Raw genomic sequence first — 24,826 nt, forward strand, 5'->3', positions numbered from 1 at the left:
ACATGTTGAACCTTGCTACAGCCGCAGAAGACTGCTCCAGTCAGCTAAGAACAGGAAACTGAGGCTCCCCCCAAACTGGACAAAAGAAGATTGGAAAAATGTTGCCTGGTCTAAAGAGCCTTTGATTTCTGCTGTGACATTCATAATAGTACACCCTGAGACCCTTAGCCTACTACGCAAATCTGAGAGAAGTTTCCAGCAGCTTGAAGCTGCGCCGTGAAGAATTAAGGTCTAACCCAGTACTCACTACCTGTAACTAATGAATTGGCAAGCAAGTCTAACTTTGATATTTAACTTTTTTTTTTTGCTTTTTGTGGAATTACAAATCAAGTGTAGCATTATACAGATGATAAAACTTCAGTCTTTATGCTGCAGATCTGCTATAATCAGCCTGGGGAACTTGCACCTTTTATTTAGTTTCTTGAGGCTAAGTGATTATTTAGAAACTCGTTAAAAACAAAAAAACGAAAAACAAGCAGAATTACAATTTAAAGTTACAATCAGAACAAATGTTAATGAGTTTTAAAAGGACCTTAAACATGAAGCACAGAAATGAAGAACAGATGAAATATGTAAAAGTGATGATAAAAGAGCACAGCTGACAAGAGATTCGACAGGCCTCATTAGTTTCACACAGTTTAGTTTAATTTTCATCTTTTTGTCATCTTCCCAAAGGCCCAAACAGTTCTGGCATTGTTTATGTAATAATGATACAGTGTTTTATGACCATCTAGTGAAAGGCAACAGTGAACAGTTGTATTTGCACCAAATGAAAAGTCTTTTTTTTTTAGGTTTACGGAAATAAGACATTTATTGCTAAAGAACCACAGTCCCATAAACCTACGTCTATCATCTTTAGTCGAAGTATAAAACTCATCTGATGGGTTAGAGTAACAAAGTTTGGACATGGAATAAACTACTTCTCTTCAAGGGATTTAGTGTATGAGGACGTTTCCTGTCCAAAACCCTGAGGGGAAATCATTTAAGAAGTATTTAATAATTTGAGGGTGAAACCAAAATAATCTCAAATCTTCTGGAAGAGCAGTTTTCTGTTTCTCACTGAGACACCATCTCTCATTCCTGCTCTCCTTCTGCTGTGAACTCGGATCTGTTAATGATCTCTTTGCCTACAGTCCTAAGTGGGAGCAGGCATTGTGCATGGCCTAGAGCAGCGTTACATGCCGTCACACACTCCAGAAGGGACTGCTTAACTGCGGTCTGGAGCACACGGGCATGAGGCTGCGGAATGTGCATACACTGGAAAGGGGGTGGGGTGGGGCTGGGACCCAGAAGAGAGAGGGGAAAGCACAGCAGCGCCTCTTTCTACTCCTCACAGGTCTCCATATTTAGAGCACACTGAATGTCTCTAATGAAGGCAGTCCATCACTTTGTTTCCTTTTAGCGGGGCCGAACATCTGGCTCAGTGCTGTGCGAAAGTGCCGTAGTGGCATTCGTGCCATATGCACCCTTTATTAGAGGCGGGAGCAGATCTAAAAATGGGACTGGGTGTGCGCTACGCTGTTAATCATGAAGCACAAGGCAGTCACATTTGCTTAGAGATATTCTGGTCCATTTAATTGATGCTCAAACGAACCTAATTGAACTGCACCGCAGAACAAAAAAAATTGATGTGATTTTACAAAAAAAGGTTTATTATCTTTAAAATGTTTTTACACTCGGTATGACAATGTGCTTACACAATACTTACAGTAGAGTTGGGTGAAATTTAATTTGTACATAGAAAAATAATAATTAAAAAAAGGAAACACCACCAACAATAACAACTAAAAAACAAAACACATGAACATCTCCCTGGCCACTTCATTAAAATAAATTGGCTGTGAGTCAGTGGGCTCCTAAGTTTCACTGACTGATATGGGAACTGCATCAGGAGGACTAAGCTGGTGAGGATGGGTGGGCTCACTGTGCTCCATCACCCTACTCTCCTGCATACAGCTTTGGTAATTTTACACAATATTTACACTTTTAATCACCAAATCATATTCCATTTACAAAGTGTCTGCTTAATTAAGCATTCCAAAAAACTATTATTCAGTATATTCACATATAAAGCAATGTACATATGTTGGAATTCTTTTTAATGCAATTTTATGCGATGTAAAATCAATGACCTAATGCTAAAGAAACAACTTTTAGTGCCAACTGTAAAAATCTCAGAAATTAATGAGCGACAGTTTGTCGACCAAAGTGTCTCAAATGTCTTGCTAGGACTAAGAGTGGTAAAAAGACTGAACACATGGGATGTTTAGAAACGGTTAAAACTGCAATGCTACAACCTTCATTCTCAGAATCATTCCTGCAGGAAGAGGAAATCGGGCAGAACAAGTTGAGGAAGTGGGGCCGGACAAGAAACGAGGGGGTGGGGAAGTAACTGGACACATACCTAAACAGCATGTCAAACATAGCAATCAAACCCTGCTCCCGTTATTACACATTAACTGATAAAAGTCAAGAAAAGATTGACCGCCAACTCCTTTTCGCCAGCCTGATTGCCACTGATTGATCCCTCAGTATACCGTGAGCAAAAAGCTCATCCCCATGAGGGAAGATTACTTGAAGTAAGAAGACGTGGAAAATGTAGGGATTTCCATAAGGATCACTCTGACCTCAGGTTACATCATGCATTCATAAAACAACAGAGGCTCCAAAGTCTTGTGGTTAAGAAGGCAGGGTTTGCAGGAGTGGAAGCTTGGACCTCCACAGCCCATTTAAAAGCAGCACCAGATATGGTCAGTGGCAGGGGGGCTGAAGCGTGTACAGAGGGGGGAGAAAAAGGAGGCTGGGGAGGGAGAACTCGACTGTTCGGGCACTGATCCTTTTTTTTAAACAGTGGAAAGTAACAACAAAACTTTGATAAATGTGATACCAAAGCTGATTCCTGTGAATGATCCTCATTCAGGGATATAACAGTTTAAAAACTGGAATTGAGGTGATCATCTGAGGAACTTTTAAGAGCCGCAAATGAAAAAACAGAAAAAAAACCCAAAAACGCTAAAAAATAAAACAGTCAGTGAAGACAGTCTCTGTAGCACCCCTCAGTGTCATCGTCTGAGAACACTGCACCTGGAGTCTTGGGTTGTTCAACAACAACCAAGTCTCCCACAGTCCGTATATCGGGGCTCCTGTGCGATCCGCAGGGCCTGGAGAACTTCAGCAGTGCAATTCGTAGACATAAATAGAAATAAAGAAACTACTTCACTGTTCAGGCTGGACAGTTCGTACATGTGGGAGTGAATGGAAAGGCAAATCTGTGCTTCTCCTGTGTTAGCGCAGAGCAAAGTGTAACGTCTGTGGCCTGAAATGCTTCAATACACCTCTGTGTCCTCCTTGGGTCTGTACACGGCGCCGAATCGCTGCATGTACTTTTTGATGTATTCCTTGGTCTTGTGCTTCACATTTTCATTGCACTCGAGGTCCTCGGGATTCTTGCAAGCTTTCAACTCCTTATTCATAACTCCGTGAGTTAGCTAGAAGACAGAGCAGAAGTGAGGAAAGAGTTAGGCATTCATTCTTGCCCTCAAGTCTACAATAAACTGATATTGAAGTTGCGGTAGAGTGGTTAATCCCCTTTAGTGACTTTGCTCTTTATAATTTGACATAATACAATGCTGCAGTCTTTAAATGGGTGAAGCCTAAGTCGTCTTTCTGTTTACTGCGCCCATGTCCTCAGAGTCCTGGTATGTTCGAGTGGCAAACCACTCGCATGCACTATCCATGGACCTACTGAGAATCATAATGGAAAAACAAAACAAAACACCGCCCTTTGAAGAGATGCTGGTTGAAAACAGCTTTTCAGAAGGGGCTAAAACAAAAGAGACAGTGATAATACAACTTTTGTTCTGGAGGCAGAACACAAAAACATTTGGCTGGACACCGAAATCGTGGGAGTTTAATTATTTAGTAATAGTTTGAAGGAAACTTTGAAAACTTTGTTTACATTAAATGCTGACCAGCACCCTCACTGTGCCGTGACCACACTAGGAAAGAAAGAAAAGTTTGCCAGGACTTTGTGGAAATCTTAATCCATGTATGAACACGGTTACCTTTCTAGCCAGGTGTTTGAAGTCTTCTGTGTTGCTGATGCGTCCAGATTTGCAGTCTGGCTTCCGATAAGGATTCAAGCATTGCACTATGAACTGCGACATCTGATTAACAAACAGGTATAAAGTTAAGTAATGTACAGAATTAAAAAAAACAAAAACAAAACATAAATGGCTAGACAGATTCACGACCATGCAGATCGAAGTGCAGACACTGTATATACGTTTAAAAAAGGAGTTAAAAACATTGCTCTTAACACAGTTTGTGGAAACTCTGACTCACCTCCTTGCGAAAGGTCTCTTTACTTTTCTTAGCGAGTTCACTGGAAGTGTCTGCTTCAGCCGTCTTTGTGGAAAACTGCAATGTCATCATAAGAGAAACTCATTAACAGGCTTGTTTGCGGACAAATATAACTTTGAAATGTTGCAGACCAGAATTAGCACACCACTTTGCAAACTGATTTTTCTATGCTGCAAACCCAACCCTAGCTTAGCTTAATTAAAACATTCCTACAAGTTGCAACAACAGCTACTGAGGTCAGTAGGGAGTAAATGCAGCACCTGTTCACCAGCTATTTGAAACAACGCAGGGATATCCTGCCAGGGTGCTGCTTCCTCTCTGGCCGCGGCCTTCCACAGCAAAGCCAAGCAGGCAGCAGTTAACTGCCTACACCCACTACAAAGTGGTGAGTATCAAGAACAAGCGTAAAGGATTCACACACACAGCCACACACACAGTGCAAAGAGGAGGAATCCAGACAGTGAGACAGAATGCTTCGCAAGGCTAAAGCATGTGTCATAGTTTTGAGCCCTGGAGGTGGGCACCACCATTGTCTAAAGTCTACAGCTCACACACATGTAGCTGTTCTTGGACTAATGAACAACATGGATGTTTCACCTCAGTCTTGTTTCTTAAATGAACCAACACACCCTACGAATAAATCAAGGAATCTCTGTATGCGTGTCAGTGTGTGTCTTCTTTGTGTTTCTCAACAGCTGTTGTATCTCGTGAGTCGGAGTTTGCCCAGATGACGTGTGGTCTCATTTCTGGGGTTTTGTATGTAGACAACACTTAAGATTTGTGACCTCCTACACGATGGCACGTCTCTGTACTGTCCCTACTTAAAATGACAAAGTTTACAAATAAACTTCCACCGACTCTCACGTCTACCTTTGCTGTGGGTTGCATGTCCGTCACTGTGCAAGTCTTTCAAAGAGACAGTTATGCAGTTAAAGCGTAAAACCCCAAACTGCAAATAAATGAAGGCTAAATCTCCCACATGGTTTCCATTATCCTTAAAGACAGGATAAAAAATGAAAGGGGAAAACAAAGGAAGCAGAAGAGAGGAGATGAGCTTAGGCATCGCCTCCTCTTTAGCCCTGAGGCTAAAGGACAGACAGCTGAGCAGGGGGCGGGGCGTTTAGACACACTCTTCAAATATCTGTCTCTCTGTAGAGTGCGATGAAGCCATTTTGTGAGGCGTAGTCGCTGCCAAGTTTATAAGACTCGACAGAACGTGGTGTTGTGCTGAAGGCTTTTTTTCTTCTTCTTTTTTTCTTCTTAGTTGAGAAACAGCTGAAAGTAATCACTGGTGCAGCATCTTCAATTACCTCAAGGAACAAACACTATAATCGAGTTTTGCATCCAAGCGCAAACTTTCTGAGGAACTAACAAAAAAGTAATGTGGATTCTTTCTCATTGTCAAACAAAGGAATATAGAGATACTTTTCCACTCTGTGAAGACTGTTAATAAAACCCGCTGTTTCTGACCACCCACCTAAGATTAGATCACAACAGTTAACTTTTTTTTTTTTTTTAAAAATCTTTCATAAGCCAGTGAAGAGTAATCAATGTCAAAAGCTCACTTTGGAAGGATTTTCATCATAGGTGGGTGTTCCCAGGTCCATCTCTGATTCATGGTCCACACTAGTGTTGTCACTATTTCCTTCCCAGGTCGGTGGATCCCACTGTGTTTGCCTAAAGGGAAAATAAATAAATAAATGAAACGCAATATGCTTGTGAGGACTTTACTGAGGCGCACGCACACACACAAAACACCCCTGCAACACAGTTTTACTAACCTTGTAACAATATGGTAGTAGTAAATTTTGCCTTCAGGGTCCCGAGCCACTTTCCAGTTGGGAGGTAGGACGATAGTTTTGGGTTTAGGGGGAGAAGGTGGAGGCAGGTCTATCACACTGTTGGGCACAATCATTTCCTGGAGAAGAAAATAAGTTTTAAACTAAGTATGATCACAAAATATACACATACAGCTTCACTTTAATGTGTTTAAACAGAGATCAAAAATTACTGACACAGCTTCCATTTAAAAACAAAAAGAAAACAAAAACAAATTGGCATCTGCTAATTTCTGTATATGACAATTATGTAACAACTTAAATTTGTCACTATAACAACTGTAGTTTGAAGTCATACGTGTTTACATTCTCATAAACAAATGGGACCCACTTAGCTGGACTCTGTCTCATATTAAAAGGGACTTTAGACTAATGGAGCTTTTAACAGATGCATAATTCAGATCTATACCGCCCCCTTGTGGCCACGATAATAGTGCTTGTTCAAAATCACGAACTCAAGTGCCTGATAATATCCCTCTTTACGTCTTGTCTGTTACCTGCTGAACAGTTTGAGATGTTACAATGGTGGTGACTGTGCCTCCCTGCTGCACCACCACTCCCTGCTGACCAGGATATACTGGCTGGCCATGTAGGTAGCTGGCTGTGGGATCAGTGTATGCCTTCAAAAACAAAGCACAATTAGATGGCAGTCCTACAGACATTCAGAACCTATTTTTTCTTTTTTAAGGAATAAAATAAAATATCCTCCTCTGAATTATGAGCTTAGTCTTCCCAACCCCCATTGAATTTGGGTCAAAAATATACTACAGATTGGTCAGGAAAAACATAATTTCCTTTATTAACCATCTTTTAAAAGACTGTCTTGTATTTTCATAGAGTTCAATCACAATAAAGATATTAACATTCTCATTTACTCTTTGCTTTTGTCTATATCAAGGAGTTATCTCTTGTATATCATAATATAGGCAATTTATAAAAATGGCACAAAAATCAAACGTGGGCAATGAGCAAATCTAAGAAAGGTAAAATGGACATTTGTATATGACCAGAGCAAGAAGACTACCTGTATGACTGGAGTGTTGGTCTGGGGGTAGGGAGCAGGGATGCTGTAGATTGTTTGGCAAGGCTGGCCCTGATAATAGATAGCCGTGGGAGTCTGACCCTGTCCCGGGGCTGTGGCATACTGCTGTGCAGGTTGTGTCTGCACAGTCACTGCCTGCTGAGTGGTGGGGTCCCAGAGAGTGGTGTAGCTCTGTTGGCCCTGTACCTGAGGGGCAGATTGGGCTGGTACCGACAGGACAGCTACGCCTGCATCCTGGGTTGCTACAGTTGGCTGGGCATACTGCTGGGGGTTGCCAGAGGCAAGGTTTGCGGTAGTGACGTGCTGAGGGAGATTGGTGACTGGAGTGGTTTGGGGAGTGGAAGATGGAGAGGTCAGTCCTAGATCTGAGACGAGACGCTGGGGTGGAGTCTGTTCATAGTTGAGACTCGGCTCCACTGAAGGTGTTGGGAGAAGTACTTTGCCCGCATTGGGGTTGGAAGGATCCACAAAAGTCTGGATGGGATATCCAGGTGGGTACGTGATGAAGCCAGGGCTGGAGGCATAGGCTAGAGCAGGGTCATAAGCCAAAGACTGAAGCTGCTGCTGCTGCTGCTGTTGAAGCTGTTGCTGCTTCTGTGCTTCCCGCTGAGCAACCTCCTGTTCAAACAGCTTCCTGCGCTCCTCTGTGGACAGTTTGTTGCGCTCCTTGCCACCAACTCCTCTTGGTGTCTTGCTGTTGTTAGATGGATCAAACCTTCAAAATTCAGAGAACATGAGGACAGCTGAGTACCAAACCTTCACTAGGAGAGATTGGGAAAAGAAAAACAACTATGATTCCAGGACACAATCAACAAATAACACAAATTCCTACCGTTCCTCAGTGCGTCGGCTGCTCCTCTCGTAGGATGAAGGTGGAGATGGCGAGCGTCTCCTCCGTCGCTCAGAGCTGCGCGGAGTTTTCTCAGAGCCTCGATCGCGGTCCCTGTCTCTGTCCCAATCTCGATCCCTGTCTCTGTCATAATCTCTGTCTCTGTCCCGTTCCCTCTCCTTCTCTCGCTCCCGTTCACGTTCTCGGCTTCCTGACGTGGTGCGTGGCGTCAAAGCTGTGTCTCGATCTCGGCTGCGATCTGCCAGAAAAATCAAATTATGTTAAAAATTATGCAAAAAATGTTTCAAGCCAAACATAAACTTCGAAGTAACCATACCTCTTCCTTCCTTATCCACTTGAGTCTTCTTTGGTATCCTGTACACCTCCTGAAAATAACAGAACAACTTTGACTTTTGACTGAATACAATGGTGAGCGCATCGCAAACATTTGGATGATACACATTTTATACATATTTATCATATTTTCCTTTGAAGGCGACAACTTATGAATATACCTTTAGATCCTTCCAGCTTTCTAGAAGCCTAGCAGCCATGCCACTAATGTCCAAAACACTGAGCTGTGGTTCCTGACTCCTCTCACTCTCCACATCTGAGACACCTTCCTCTTCATCTTGAGAAGGAGTCCCTATCACTGATGGATCCACAGGGGTTGCTGTGACCTCTGAGGGAATCGTGGCCTCCGGGGCTTCAACGATAGGTGGAACATCAGTGGTGGATTCACCATTGTGTGGCTCACTGCTAGGCGGTGTTTTCTTAGCCTCTTCAGCCTCTGTCTGGGATTCCATAGTCTCTGAAGGCTGCTCAGGTGGAGCATCAGCAACACCCGTTTGACTGGATTGGATCTCTGGCTCATGGACTTTAACACTGGGCTGGCCTTCTTCTAATTCTACCTTTTCTGTCACTGATTGGGTATCTTGTGGCTTCCCACTCTCTTGTGTTTCAACTGGCTCTTCTGGTGGTTCCAGCTCATCTGCCTGATCTTCACTTTTGACTTCTTTCATATCCGAGTCCTCTTCCACAACCAAATCAGGTTTTTCCTTCACCTCTTCAGTTGGAGGTTGAGGTTCACTGCTCGAAGTCATTGCTGCCTCTTCCTGTTTCTCTCCTATGACTTCTTTTCCCGACTCTTCCGCTGAATCTGTGGTTGGATCTGCAGCATCCACCAGTGTGTCTGCCTTCAACTGCTTTCCTTCAGGAAGTCCTGCACGTGAATTTTCATCATCTTCCTCCTCCTCCTCCTCCTCCTCTTCCTCTTTCCCATCAGATGCTTTGCTAGCATCAGAAAGAGCGCTGTCCAGACTGTTTTCGCTGATGATTTTAAGGCGTCTGTACACAGCAGGCTTGGATGTGTCACTATCTAGTTCTGGTCCCATTTTAGCGGAGGAACCATCAGGAGTGTTGAGGGGAGTTTGGGCACGGGAGGTGTTCTCACTAGAGTAACCATCCATCTCAGTCTGCTGAGGAAGAGTTTTTGTCTGAGCCCACCGCTGAATGAAGGTCAGGACTCTGCTCTCCTCCAACATGTTCTTAGTTGAGATGGGCAGCACACTGAGGGTCTTCATGATCTGCAAACAAGGCAATCGCTGATCAAACAGCAAGTGGCTGTGTATGGACCATATAGTGACATATGATAACATTTTGACATATCTCACCTGTAATTGCAGTTTGATGTTGTTGGCACTGTTGCCTTTAGCTTCGGAAAGCTCCACCATGAAAATCCAGAGCAAAGACAATCCATGATGGTCTAAGAACTGCTTCAAGCATGATGGATTTTGTGTATCCTGTACAAAACAAACATAGCATGTTATAACCTAAAAAAGAAGATAAAAAAAATCAACAATATAGACAATGTATTGACAGATCTGTTCATACTTGTATGAGCTTTAGACAGATGAGTTTCTGTTCCATTGTTTCCACTCGGACCATCAGTCTGCAGAGAGACACCACCTGTTTCTCATCGTATAGGCCTTCACCATTCTCTAGTAATGCCTCCAGCTCTTCATCGACCTGTGAAAGGACAGCATAGAAACAAGAGTGAAGATACATTTTGGCCTTTAAAGCACACAGTGTATACAGCCTGTAGTTACAATGATGGCTTCTCATATTAAACATGGACAAAGTTTCAAATAATAAAGGTCAACTTATGTACTGCGCAAGTAATCACAGTGAGCCAAAACGCTTGGGCTGTTCTAAAAGCTCATTTTCTGACATTTTTCCCCCTATTTTTGGCTCCGTTTGACGTCAAAGAGAGGGGATATCAAGGCACACAGTTCTGGCAGCCCCATCAACCTGCTGTTCAAAATGAGGGGTGAGCCACTCTGAAGAATGCCAGCTTAAATTGAGGGTGGCCTTAAAAGGAGGGTAGCTAAAACAGTTAGTTTCAGAGGATCTACTGACGTGCAATATAAGATAAATAAAGACTGAACTTCAAATTATGCAGAGATATTCCAGCAGTGTCTAAATATTAAAAAAATAATAAGCTTAAAACAAACAAATTAGATCTAATCTAAGAAGCAAGTACAGGCATTGTAATACAGGCTGTTATACCAATTTACTGTTATGATTACTCTACTGTAACTTTAATACTATGACTTGAAAGACCACTACAATTACCCTGTAAATGAGGCTGTGAATACCAAGTAGTCAAATATCCTGAAGTTCTGGTACATTACTAACACATTTTCACTATATTGCTGAAGCAGTTACTTATTATAGTGATCAAAAGGAAAAAAAATATCAAAATTTTTGCACTTTTATTGTGTAAACTTTTTTAAAAAAGGAACAGTTAATGAGTTCACTGCTTCTGTTGCCTTTTCTGATATGATTGATTTTGCATAAATATTTTCTAACAGGTTTATGTACCTGATTATTAACAAAAGGAAAATAACAGTTGCACACAGTAGTATACACAGCTTAACAGTTCTAGCAAATCACTCAGTTTATACAAATTTGTAAGTCTTTCCCTCTCTTTGTTGTTGTGTATCAGTCACTAAAGTGCCGGCCTCCATGCAAACCTGTTAAAGCTACACTTAAAAGAAATGCTTTAAGACCTTTAAATATTACTAAAAGAACTGACCGTTGTAAGAGCACTCTTTCGACTGCGGTCTTTCTTCATCTTCCCACCAGCTGCTCGAACACTAACTCTGTTCTCCCCACCCAGGAAGCCTCTGCAGCTGGGTGCTCCACAGAAGCATTTCTGTGCTTCTTTCCTGCAGGGTACAATTAAACAGAGATGAAACCACCACTGCTAAACCATTCGATGAAAAGGTTAACCAGTCTTTCTTTTTGAGTCTATTCGTGTCTATTCATATATTACACGTCGAACACAAAAACACAGTAACCGCGCAGGAACCGTACCCATATCTCTGAAACTGGTAGTCAAACGTGAGCTCAGTTCCTGCAGTAACACCCTTGGTGGTGAAGAACCCAACTCGAAGCTGACCGTTGACTGTCCACTGAAACGATAAAAAAATTAAATAAAAAAACAAAACAAAAAAGTCAAAGAAACTTAAAAAGATACGCCAAAGAGTTTTATTTTGCCACCGTACCTTTTGGGTTTCACAGTTGGGCTCGCAGCTGTGGTTCATGAACCGAGAGCAATTACCCTTCAGCGTTGCATCAATAATCTGAGAGAGGCAATACAGCGTCAGCTGTTTCTTCCAGCCACCACAAATAACCATTAAAACCGTTTACAGATGCCATTTAATGTGTTAAATCATCACTTACCTCGTTATTCTTCAGAGACATAAAATAGTAGTGGATGTTCTTATTGCGAGCGTACTCTTTCACCCTTGTTTTGAACTCTTTGTGGTCCAAAACCTCACCGCAGTATTCCAGTACAAAGGTGTTTCTAAGAAAACAACAAAAGTAGTTTCACATATATCACCACTGCTGTTCTTTCTTTCCACATGCATTTTTATCTAGTATAAGTCATATCTTATAACCTCTTAGGAAGCACTGTCTAAGCCTTGTTCTGTCATTATGCAGTGAAATAGAGTGCCTCTTTTGTCAACTACTGAATGTTATTTTCTAAAAATAATTTCACATTGCTCTATTAAAAACCAGTAAGTGTCTTACGGAGCCAAGTCTTTAGCTGCTCGTAGTCCCCAGCCCTTGTCTTCTGTAAGGATCACCTCAAAGTCTGCATGTTGTTTCATCTGAAAGCGGCGATTAGAGCAGTAGGCTCCATTCAGGCACCGTGACGAACTAAGAAGAAAAAACATCACATGGAAAAAAGATGTTACAAGAAAAAAGATGTAAAAAGACTTGATTAACAAAACAGAATAGGTGCTTTAAAAACTATGGATTTCCAGGTTCTTAATTAAGGAAAGTTGTAAAATATTTATTGATGTAAAAGATGCCAGAGGTTCAATAATCTTTATTACACTTACCACTCAATCATCAGCAGCCGGTTTAAACAGTCATCCCCGCATGCTAGTACGCCCCTTGCTCGGTCCTCTCTGGGTAGCACCGGGCACTCACACTGCATTCGTTTGATATCTCGATGAGATTTGCTTTTTTTCCTGCAAATTACATTTTAAAACTTTCAAAGATCAAGTCTGAAAATAATTCAACATTTTGCTAGGAAGTTACTCTTCACAAACAAACTTGATGCTCTGATGGGAATCATCTTACCTTTCTGTTAGGTACAAGTTCTCCTCAATCAAGTCAAAGTACGGAGGCATCTTTTTAGACTTGGCAAACTCTCTCCATCTATTAGCATCTTGAAAGTCCTGCAGAGTGAGTGATGGACGGTCCGCTGCAAATTTTACAAGAGTTTCTTTAGCGACTTCAGTATCTCCTTGACGGTCCCTTTTAGCTGCAGGGCCAGCCTCTGCCTCGTTGTCCGAATCGGACTCTATCTCTGGACGCCTTTTCTTGGGAGGGCCCCTTCCTCTGTGGGGCCTAAAACTGTCTTCTCTAGAGGGGTCGGGTACAGTAGAACCCCTGCTATTGCTGCTTATTTCATGACCTTGTACAAAGCTTGATGACCCTTGAGTGTTAGGCCCACTGCCCTCAAAAGCCGTTTTGCTACAACTTGATGATTTATCCCCACTGAAGTCGTCATGATCATTAGTGAGGGAGTCGGGTTGAATTTCACCTGAAGGATCCTGATCAATGACATTTGCATGGAGGTAGTTTTTTCTGCTTGTCTGCATGTTTTGCGACTGCTGGATACAGGAAGCAGTACTTGGTCTGTGTTCTTGTTCTTGCCCCTTGGAAAAAGATCCTGACAGTTTAGTGTTTGTTAACTGAGGCCCGTGGCTGCTATCAGGCTGCTGGTACGTACTAGTAGGCTGTTCTGGTTGTGAGAAATCCCAACCCAGGTTGAATTCATGCTTCTCATTAATATTGTCAGCCCTGGAGAAATGATCTTGTTGGTAATGCACGTGCGTCCGATCTCCTCTGTTGCTCACATCATGTTGTTTGTGCCCTTGCTCACACTGTTTGGAATTATCACGCATGGGGGTGGAATCTGTGACACTTGCATGGGAACTGGTATGACCAGCAGTATAAGGCTGGGTACTGATGGAGGTGGAGGCCTCTGAGTGACTGGTGCTATCAATCATATTGCTCTGGGACTGACACGACGTACTATTACTGAGTGAATCGCTTATACCGGTCTGTGTTGTGGGTTGTTTTTTCTGTTGGCTAACTTGATTTGGGGATTCACTGATATTTTTTTCAGCTGCTATGGCATTCTGCTGTTGTAAAATATTCAAAGGTCCCCTCTCCTCTGTATTCATTGTTAGACAAGAATTCTTTGGCACCACTACTACAGAGTGCAACTGTTTTATAGCCTCGTCGCAATCAGAGTCATACTCTGAGTTATCGCTATCACTGGCCTCACTCTGTCCTGACGCATCCTGACTGGGAGACATTCTCTTACTCAGTTTGCTCTTGCTAGCACTGTCCTTGGATTTGTTTTCGGAATTTTCCTCATTTGAGTGCTGTGCCGTTGCTGCCGAGTTGATCTGTATCTTGTCATTTATGTGCAGTGGCTGATCTGTGTTTGATTTTTGAGAAACAGACAGTTTGGAGTCACAGTAGTCATTGCTGGTGCTGGCTTGCGAAGGCTCACTTTGGTCTGTGCAATTAAAGGTCACGGGTGTGCTCTCTGATTGGACTTCCTGCTTTGCGATCTCCGTCTGCCTCACCAGTCTGGAATGTGTTTCAGCTTCCTGCTGAATATCATCTTTAATATCACAGTCTTGTTGAGCATTATCTTTAGAAAACTCTATTTTTTTGACAGAGATCACCTTTTTAACAGTATTTAACAGTTTACTCTCTACACAAACAGTTCTCTGTGAATTTTCACTCTCCGAGGAATCCTGCCCAACAATATCCCACCGTGACCTTCGGGTACTACAGCTGCCCTTTTTTACATCAGTAGGTAGTGACTCTGGCGGATTCTCAGACTGAAGACAAGATGAATCAGATTTGACTGGCAAATCTGTGTCAGACTCTTTACTGACTGCCTGAGCTTTATCCAGCTCAACATTTTCTGGTTTAGTGTTTTGCTGGACAGCCTCTGTGACAGCTTTATCCACTGAATGAAGTACAGACTCTGGCCCAGTTGAACAGTCAAAAATGTCCTCGTCCTTATTGCACATTGTACTGTCATTACTACTACATAAATTTACGACAGATGCATTTGAGTTCACATGTGTTGGATCACTAGAGGAAAGGCTATCCTTCACATTAGACAAGTTTTCCAGAGTAGAGTTTACATGCTTTAGACTCTCACTTGAAGTGACATCAGAGGCAATGTTATTTTCCGTTTCAAGACCTGATTTTGCTTCTGTCTTAAGTGACAGTTCTTGCGAACCCTCACCACAAGACCCCGCCTCCTTTTCATCTTTATTGCCGTTTTCATTTCCAACTGGTTGGGAATCTGATTTTTCTTTTGAACTCTGAGAAAATGATTCTGTTGTGGTTGCACAAGATGGTGCTTTTCCAGGGCTATGAAATAAATCATCTGATTGTCTATCTTGCCCAGAAGATTTCACAGAAGATCTACAGGGGACCTGTTTCGACTCTGATCTACTGCTTTTCTTTTGAGAGTTTTTACAGTTCTCTAAGGAGCTGGAGCTTCTGTTGGATGACTGTAATTTGGCCTTATGATCCGTTTCAGAGTCACTGGGGCTGCTTTTTTGCCGTTTTTCGTGTGTCTGAGAGTGTGTGTGACTACTGGAAGATGAGGATTTATTGTTGGCCTCTGACTTATGATGGCTGCTAGATTTACGGTGACTGGAGTCCAGATCAGGAGAACCCTTGCGTAGGGTATCAGAGTCTGATAACCGCTTTGTACTCCTTTCAGACTTTGAGGACTGTGTTCTTTTATCCAACTCTGAAGAGTGAGGTGAATCTACAGATTTTGAGGTTTTTTCAGATTTTGAGTAAGATGATGATTTTGACTCCTTATGTGAGCTTGAGTGGTTAGATGACCTACTGTTGTCACTTGTCCTCGACCTTGTTTTTCTGTGGTCATCTTCAGAGTCGGAACTGTCCCGAGTTCTGTCAGTCCGAGAGCGAGAACGTCTTCTATCCCTGCGTGGAGAACTCCTGTGCGATCTCCGGTCTGATTCATGATAGTAGGACCTTTCAGAGCGTGATCCTCTATCACTTCTAGTTCTGTCTGATCTGGAGTGTGAAGAACTTGTTCGAGAACCTCTTGATCTAGACCGTGATCTAGATCTGGACCTTCGGCGATCTTTCTCTGATCGGGATGAGCGTGAAGATGTGCGTCTGGAATCACGCTCTGATTTCGAGTAACTAGACGACCTTTCGTAATTCTCTGAGCGCTTTGAGAAACTTTTTTCCCTTTCCTCTGCATGTGAACCAGAAGAAGATTTTCTTACATCTTTACTTCTGCTGTCAGAGTTTGTTTTACTTTTGGAATCAACTGATTTGTGGCTGGAAGACATCTGGGCTGAATCTCCATCAGATTCGGAGCCAGGGGGGGCACTATCTGACTGTGACCTGGTTTTCCTTTTGTGTATCTTTTCATCCTGCTCAGTACTGCTGGATGTCTCCCCATCTTTTCCTGAGGAAGCAGCTGGTTTCTTGAGGCTTGAGGTTTCTCTCGTCTCAGAGGTTTCAGTGTGAGCACTTTCAGAGGGACAGGTGCTGATGAGACTCTGGGGTGCTGGGAGTTCATTCTGAAATAGAGAGGTGTGCGGCTCTTCTGGCATAACTGACTGTTTCTCTTCAGTCACAGAGTCATTAAGAATTTGCTTCTTGAAATGCATCATTTTCACTTTAGTAGCTGTGGGGACTGGCGTCTGAGGTGTCTCTGCTTTTGATACTGGCACCAAGGGTGTCTGCCTTTGCTCAGTTTTGCTGTCTGCACTCTTTCCAGGTTTTTCGGAGGTTGACTGTGACGAGGCAGCATGAGGATCTGACTTATCAGGACTGGGAGGGATGAAGAACGGGCTTTGGAGTGGCTTCTTTGTCTGTGAGAAGCTGAAGGACACTTTCTGACGACCCTGATCTTCTAGGTTGACCTTCATCTTGGTCCCTTTAGGCAAAAGGTGGTTGGACAGCATGACTCTGGGAGACAGGCTTTTGATTAGAGCTGCTTTAGACAGGCCCTCCACCTTTACCTACAATACAAGAGAAAACACATAAATGTCCTGCCTCAGTTCTTTTATATCATAAAAAAGGCTGTAAAATGCCGATAAGACCGCAGATATTTATAGTCATTAATTATATTTAGTTTACTTACCGATGCACCACTCCCTTCCTCTCTGGATTTACATAAGAGCAATATGGGAAAGTAGAAGAGAGGAAAGTCAGAAATTAATTTACAAAAGTAAAAGTACAGAAAAGAAACTTTAAGATTAAAGCCAAAATTATCAGGGTAAACCTGCAGGATGTAAACATTTACCTGAAAATGTTCTCTGGACTAATGACAAATGACTTCAAAACAACTGTTGCCCAATCTGAAACAGTGGCTCAGTATCTTTCACTCATTGCCCAATATTCTCAAGTTCAAAGGGAATGCTATGCCAAGTGTATTAACACTTCTGATTTCTATCAGAGTTAAATTAATAAACAGAGAAATAAACAGACTCAAGTTTCATTTTAACATTTTAAATATAGCGGACAGGGATGTGATCATATGTGTTTAGACTACTAGTGGCAAACAGTGTTAGGCAGTAATGGATTTCACCAATAAATAAATGAAATGGAAGACTGTCAGGTTAACTGACCTAGAGATGTCACATATATCTAAGGGGGGACAGTAAATTGCTTTAAATTACATAACTGCTCAGATCAACTTTAAATAGGTTTCCTCAAACCCACCAAAGTTTGAGGAAGCCTGCTAAACAAAAAATAAACTTCAGCATGCGATGTTGAACACAATCACATTTCTGAGGAAAGTACATTTTATATAAATGCACTGTCTATTGGATGCCTAATTCTCACATAAGTATATACATATATATTATGTCTATATAATTCCAAATTCCTTATAAAGATGCCTTTGGTGTAGAAGAATGTGACATAGTTGGAACGTACCCATGCAAACATGGTATGAGCATGCAAACTACAACCAGATGAACAGAACAGACATTCAGCCTCTGAGCCTGTTACTCTGAAGGCAGAACAATGAGCTACTATGCAGAGAAAAACTATTTTGCTAACAAAAAAACTGCATGTTCAATCAGATTACTAAAAGCTGACTCTAGCTTGCAAGATCAGTTTTAAAGGTTTTAGTTATTTGCTAGGGAAAAAACTGATACAGCATAGTATTGTGATTTTGCTTGGTGACATTGTATCAACACAGGAACAGCAAATAGCAATTTTTTTATTAAATAAATTCAAATACTCTGGGAATATTACAACAAGATGCAGACGATGTCGATGCAGACAGCAACAGATATGATTTTCAACATTTGATCACAACTAATTCCTGTATTATCAGAAACAGATTGCATGCAAATGCCAGCTTGCCCTCATTCAATTGCAGACTGACAGACAGCAGTCTGACTTGGTTTTTCTTTGATAAACTGAAGGAACCAGCTCAGTGTTCCTTCAGTGGGCTGGTTTCAGTTATTATGCAAATGTACGGTTTATAAGATTGGGGAAACCTGCAGTCAGCTGAGAATGAAGAAGTCACTTGAATGAGTGACGGAAAGTTTCTCCCACTGAAAACGCTACGTCCAGATGAACAGAATCAGTTTTTGGAGAAACTGAAGTGAGACAACTTTATCTTAGTGGATGAAACAGATATTGACAAAGTTTAACTTTGAGGACATCATTCGCAGTTTAAAAATTATGAAAACTAACAATATATATTATTGCAATGCTCAGAATTTCTCAAAATTAAAAAAAAAAAAAAATCACAAAAATATTGTATCATGAGTGAAGTATTGTGATAATACTGTATAGTGGAGTGTCTGGTGATTCCTGCCTCTATTACTTACTAGAGATGGCACGATACCACTTTTTTATGTCCGATACCGATACCGATATCATAAATTTGGATATCTGCCGATACCGATATGAATCCGATATAGTGTGTTTTTTAATCAATAAAACTGTTTTTTAATATATTGCTGCATTTTGTATAAGTTTATACTCAAGTTTAAATAAACAACAACACTAAAGCTATTCTGTTATACCTGTATATAAAAAATACACTGCACCCAAAATATTTCATAGTTCAGAAACACTGATCAATCTAATAAACTTAAACCTACTCTATCCTCCCTATTCTGGTATTTTAAAGAGTACTTAGCAGAAATATTAAGCAAACTAACAAATAGGGTTGCAAACTCCAAGCAAAAAAAAATAGGGAACCACCCCCCACCTCATGATGCTTAATCGACGTAATCAACTTTTATTTGATGCAGTGTGAAAAAAAATGTACAGAATTAAATTATTTTTCAAGAATAATTAAATAGATTCAATATCTTTCTTCAACAGAATTGCAAACTGCACAGATGGTATCTTCCCAAAGGAAAAAGTACTATAGCTTACTAGGGTATATTAGACTTAACAGTTACTATATACAGTAATGGACTTCTATATATTTTACATCAGATTAAAACTTTGGGTGTAAGATTCAGATAATTATTTATTAAAAGCTAGACATTTTAAATGAGAATAAGAAAGAAAAGTATGTCTTTGTGCCCCCTTTTCCCTGTTCATGCCCTATCGGCCCCCCTGGCTAAACTTTGCTAGATCCGCCCCTGCACAGTTACCAGCCGTCAGCTGCGTAGAAAAAGATCCTGGTGTAGAAAGTAATATTAAATAAATTCTAACAACAGCTTATCAAGCTTAAACGTGCTGCTGTTGTTCAGCCGCTGGTTTCCTCTTTCTGGTGCAAAGTGGGCCAAAAACAAACAAGAGAGACAGACTCGCGACAGAAAAGCCGATCAGCTGATCATTAAGCAGTTTCACGAAGTAGCGGCAGGAGAGGGAGTGAGAGAGAGAGGCAGTCGCTAAATATATCGGTTGTTAAGCTTAACGTAGGTACGCTTTACGAACATTCAGAGATGAACTTACACACTTGCTTTACTTCTCTCTGGGATAACTTCCTCGGAGATGAAATGCTGGTTTGCTAGCGAGGCTACAAATAAACACAGCCGCTCTATCACGTGAGCACACTGCTCCGACGTGCTACGGTTATGAGCCGAGTTACGCCATGTCGCAAGTTTTGTGAGGTGTTTTTTGATATTTAATGGATCGGATTACATTTTTTATTTCTCGCCGATATCCGATCCAGTAATTTAGGTCAGTATCGGACCGATACCGATACGTAATATCGGATCAGTCCATCTCTATTACTTACATTTCCTGCTTATTTCGAAATGATTTCTGTCAGACATAAATAAAAGTTCAACTCTCTCTGAACTTCCAAAAGTGATCCAGCATTGCATGACACCACTTCTCAACACCACTGAAAAACCAAAACAAAGTGCTACGGCTACCACACATTCTTAGAGCTGAACGAAATAAGTGGATATTTCAGTGAAGACCAGAACAAAAAATATTTAGGATTTACTTTTCAAACTTAAAGGGTTTTTTTGTTTTTGTTTTGTTTTGTTTTGTTTTTAAATATGCAGGCCTTATTATATCTAGCTGTGATGGTCTTGTGGGCTGACCCACATCCATCTTTAGGCCCCCACTGGTTATGTTGCAAGCCAAACATGACGTCACCACAGCCCTGTCACCATTTACACCAGCACTGAGGGGGCACCAGATTCACTGCTTATATTCTCCTGAACGACAGGTACTGCCACACAGACAAAGCCTACACGACAGCACTGGTATGGGAGTAAAAGACAACGAAAGGGGAACATTTTCTCCAGAAAGTCTCATCTTTTCAAATCTCTGAGATCCTGCACTGATATATCACTGAAATACCGATAAAACCCAAGGCCATCGCAAACTTGTGTCTTCAATCTGGCCGCCCCCAACTACGCAAGGGTTAGAAAAACCTGAGAAGTGCACGACCAACTGAAACGACGTCAAAGCGCAGCTCGCCTAAGCGGATATGACATCACTTATGGTGTGCGTCACCATTTACAAGGGCGACAACAGCGGGTCTAATAGGCCCTTTACACAGTGTATTCTGTGCTCTACCATACCGAAGGACAAAGCATTCAGATTTCTCCCCTTTTTACTGCAAGTAAGATTTTTTTCTGGCAGTATGAGTTTGTTTCTCTTTCAATAGAAACATTGAAAAGAATCAGAGTTGGTAAGATAATTGTGGAATGACCATGAATTTAAATGTTTCGAAACTTGTTCTGAAATAATTACGTTCTACTAAATGGATTCATATTCATTTCCAACCCTGAACTTAAATAAATAGAGCTCACATACAATGACACTGAGAGTGAAAAGGGGCGACTGGTATGCAACTCCTGTTTCAGTGGCATAGACTACAGAACAAGGGGTTTGGCACACCATTGGGCATTCTTTTCTCATCGCCATACCATACCATACTGAGGCTGGTAACTGGTGTTCCAAAACAACAATAAAAGTAAAGAAATACACGCGGTCAACATATAAGAAAACTTAATGTGTGACTTTTTATTCCCTTTTTACTTTTAATAAAATCGTGTTTTCTCTTTGGGCTAAGCTTGATATGGGTGATGGGAAAAAAATGGGTCATTTATTCCTTTAGGATTTCAATTTTCTTTTTTTTCTCCTGTGACCTTCAAACTGAGACACATGCACTGGGACATTCAGTGATACAGAAAGAGCTATGAAATGCAAGAATGGGGAATAACAACTGGTTTTTGTTAAGAACTGCTTCCAAGTAACCCCATTAGCTCCATTGGAATTAAATGCTTCCAAGCCAATCATTTTCATTAATTAGTGCTGCCATGTATTCCTTACAGTTGCCCATTACAAAGAAACAAAAAAAGAAAAAAAAACAATAACAAAGAGTGGAGTTTTTGCTCACCTCAGTCAAATCCAAGCCATATTTTCTACTCTGTCTCTGCACTGAAAAGATAATAAATCAGTTACACTGATGCTAAAAACATGTGTAGGACTACTTTTTTCCCTGTAAAGATTGAATCTGGAATCAATAAGGGCAATCAATTAAAAAAAAAGGATTATAACACAGGATTCAATGAATATCTTTCCCTTTGCAAACAGCTTTCTTGTAATTTTTTTGTAATTGTAATTTACAAGCATCTAATCTTTTAAGCTGATAAATAAATTATAAAAAGAAAATGAAAAAATATATGGTTAAAGAAATACATCTTTAGGTAACAATTTCTATTCAGTTTGTTCAATATATATATGACTTGTTTGTTTTTTCTGCTTTTACTGTCCTGTATTACCACAACAAACGTTAAAGAACTGTGTATGAACTACAAAAAACACACCATCTACACAATGACTGACAATTAATAAATAAACAGATGAAGCGATGTGAAAAAAGCACAGAACTTATGAGTTGCATAAGACACTTTAGTGCTTAAATTTTCAAAAAAAAAAAAAGCTCTTTATATGAACAATAACATGGCCGTGGATGGGTTGAGGTAGAAGTCAAAATGTTTTAAAAGTAGCGTGCCAGACTATATTCATAAACATAACACAACTTGGTAACCATTCTACAGTTTCTGCTGTCTAATACCTGATCTCTGACTTGTGCAGAGCGTCCATAGAGAAATTCGTCTAGGATTAGTAGGCCTGAAGGGGCTGCTGGCCAAGAATAATCCAAATCAGAGAAATGAGCCCTCCAAAGTGACGCCACACCTGACAAAAAGAAAGACAAAGCAATGAACTAAGTCTCTCTGTATCCATAACAGCTAATCACTCAGGAACTTGTACACTTTTGACACCATTAAAATCTGAGTAAAGTTCCTACTAATGACACAATAACTGCAGTATTTCACAGTTTGTCTCTGTTGTCCAACACACATTGTATATTCAGCACACAATGTCAGAAAGCACATTGTGTCACATGCATTAAAGCGTTGCACAGTAACGACTTCTGCAGACCCGCCTTCCTTTCTGTTATCTATCGATGCAATGTGGCCGTACCTCGTCTTATTCCCATTAGACATGGACCCCCTCCCCCCAATTTAAGTACATTTGGCTGTAAATTTCCACTGTTGTTGCTTCAGCTGATCAACATATAGGAAGTTACGTTCGCCAATTGTTTATTGACAGCAAGTTTCATGGTCGAAGATAAATGGAAAAACATGGATGGATGCAGGGCGGGCATTAGAAGATGCAGCTGATTATTAGACACGGCGAAGACAAGCATGCGGACTACATAAAAAAAATGCTGTTTGCAGAACAACGATTTATGTGAATGACCACATCGACACTGTAATGGGACAAACAAATCGTGACTGAATGCAAACTGAGTAACTACACTTAAGCATGGCCTGTGCAGTGAGTGTATGCAGCCAAAACATGGCCTTTAAAAAGACAGCCACTTCTAGAACTAGCTAAATTATTGTTCTAAAGCAAATAATTTAGTCTACTATTTTGTCAAGATTGCTTACACTAAATCAACACTGAGAAGGCAGAAAACACGTCATACCTTAGTTATTAGACCGTGATGATAATTTGCTAAAAAAAATATAATAGCTGAGCTAGCTTGGGTAGGTTAGCAGAGAGATTTCATGGGCCGTCTTTAAAGACAGCAGGAGCATATTCCTTGTGTATAACGTAGGCTATTACTGTCGACTAGCAAACAGTTGTGTACTTTGATATGCTAGAAGTAAGGCTTTTAGTGTGTTTTGGGTGCCTGTCGGGGGGTTGAACAATCACATTTGCTTCTGTAAAGGGCTAGCATCAGCAGCTAACACTAGCTGTGTTAGCTTTGCCTCGCTCTGTAGGCTAACGTGGCTCTCGTAAACTTGTTATACTTTGAGCTTTACCTGGTGTGTTCACTCAGAATAATCGGGGGTTTTTCGACAGTGTGAGCACCTTACCTTTGTAGTTTTTTGACACGGAAGAACATATCTGACGTTCACTTCTATTTTAGGATACAATGGACCCCTACAGTGGAGTCTGTGACCCGGCTTTGCTAGCATGATAGCTAATGTTTTGTTTTGTAGTAAGGTGGTTTCACCAGAAATAAGGTCCCGCTAAGCAACCGGGACCTGCTCACGAGGTACTCACTTTACGAAGTGTTTAAGGTCACAGGGATCCCCCATCTTCGAAATCACCGGTGATCGGCTTTCTAAAACATCAGGCAGCAACGTATACCGACGTTAAATCCATACGGAGCTGTCGGAAATGGTCGTCGGCTCACTGGCTCCGCTACTGCTGCGCCCTAGCTTCAGCATGGGTGAATGGTGGTGCGACCGAGCTAGAATGCGCTCACATAGTTAGCGAAGAGTTGTGGGAGAGCTCTAAAACACAAATGATAGCGAATGCAGAACCTCGGGAAGTGTTTAAAATGACAAGACTAACAGTCTGATCCCCCAACGAAGTGTTTTAGCCACTTTTTATTTGTATCAGCCACTAATCGAGTGCCTCTGTGTCTGAGGCTTCTCTGTTCAACATCACATGATATGGGTGCACAGCTGGCGCGAACCCCGGAGCGCACTGCGGCTCCTACGAGTCAAACAACCACTTAAAATTTTCAAAAAGGCAGGCCTTGTTAGAGAGAATCACACAGTGACTGAATTGGAGTTAAAAACTCAATAACAGAGACCTTGGTCCTTTGATAAACATTATATTTCATGCTTCATTTATTTGATGTTTTTTTTATCATAGTCTATTATTTGATTGATTACTTTTTTGTTCTGCCTATTCAGTTTTTTTTGTCATCCATTGGAACAATTTGAACTGCACTAATGTGATGATGGAAAGAGAAATACTTTTTCTTTATCCCATACTTTTTAAATTCTTTTGGTACAGCAGTTGCAATGAATTACTGATGATGATAATATGCAGGAGATGATTCTGTGCCTGACAGATACTTTAAATTATTGAGGTTGATCGCAAGTGATATGAAAGATTTCCTTTATCTGTCATTGTGCCATCAGAGCTGAATCAGCCTGTGATCAGAGAAAGTGATCTGCTGCCTATGGAAGCCCGTTTCCGCCACAAAAAAAAAAGTATCCATAACTCGAAGTTTCGATAACTCAAAGCTTCAAGTTATCTTTCTTGAAAATTCAAGCTACTTTCTTGAAATTTCGAGTTATTAACTCAAAATTTTGAGAAAAGTAGCTCAAAATTTTGACTTACTTTTCTCAAAATTTGGCAGAGCTAACTTGAAATTTTGAGTTAATAAGTCAAAAT

At 41.0% G+C, this 24,826-nt stretch overlaps 1 protein-coding gene across 2 annotated transcripts; it reads right to left on the reverse strand.

Moving 5' to 3' along the window:
* Positions 1-651: 651 nt before the first annotated feature.
* Positions 652-23,990, reverse strand: setd2 (SET domain containing 2, histone lysine methyltransferase). Of its 2 annotated transcripts, none has more exons than XM_063484650.1 (22): positions 23,699-23,990; positions 22,197-22,318; positions 16,821-16,842; positions 12,728-16,698; positions 12,484-12,615; positions 12,170-12,298; positions 11,819-11,942; positions 11,641-11,718; positions 11,450-11,547; positions 11,169-11,301; positions 9,965-10,099; positions 9,745-9,873; positions 8,587-9,657; positions 8,409-8,457; positions 8,075-8,330; positions 7,225-7,957; positions 6,698-6,820; positions 6,144-6,280; positions 5,928-6,039; positions 4,345-4,419; positions 4,065-4,166; positions 652-3,488 (listed from the first exon to the last, which is right to left on the reverse strand). In XM_063484650.1, exons 2-22 carry the CDS (start codon positions 22,223-22,225, stop codon positions 3,327-3,329), a joined length of 7,800 nt encoding a protein of 2,599 aa, XP_063340720.1. In that variant the 5' UTR covers positions 22,226-22,318; positions 23,699-23,990; the 3' UTR covers positions 652-3,326. The 2 variants fall into 2 exon arrangements, with proteins under 2 accessions (XP_063340720.1, XP_063340721.1); XM_063484651.1 differs by lacking the exon at positions 23,699-23,990 and adding an exon at positions 21,516-21,556 and having other exon boundaries at positions 22,197-22,307.
* Between the last annotated feature and the right edge of the window lie 836 nt (positions 23,991-24,826).

This window comes from Pelmatolapia mariae, linkage group LG10_11, assembly GCF_036321145.2.
Source record: "Pelmatolapia mariae isolate MD_Pm_ZW linkage group LG10_11, Pm_UMD_F_2, whole genome shotgun sequence".
Lineage (NCBI taxonomy): Eukaryota > Metazoa > Chordata > Actinopteri > Cichliformes > Cichlidae > Pelmatolapia > Pelmatolapia mariae.

Coding starts and splice junctions, on each gene's coding strand:
- setd2 (XM_063484650.1), bottom strand. CDS start 22,225: ATGGACGCTCTGCACAAGTCAGAGATCAG. Junction 8,458..8,586: donor AAAGCTGGAAGGATCTAAAG/GTATATTCATAA, acceptor TGTTATTTTCAG/GAGGTGTACAGGATACCAAA. Junction 8,331..8,408: donor AGTGGATAAGGAAGGAAGAG/GTATGGTTACTT, acceptor TTTTTCTGGCAG/ATCGCAGCCGAGATCGAGAC.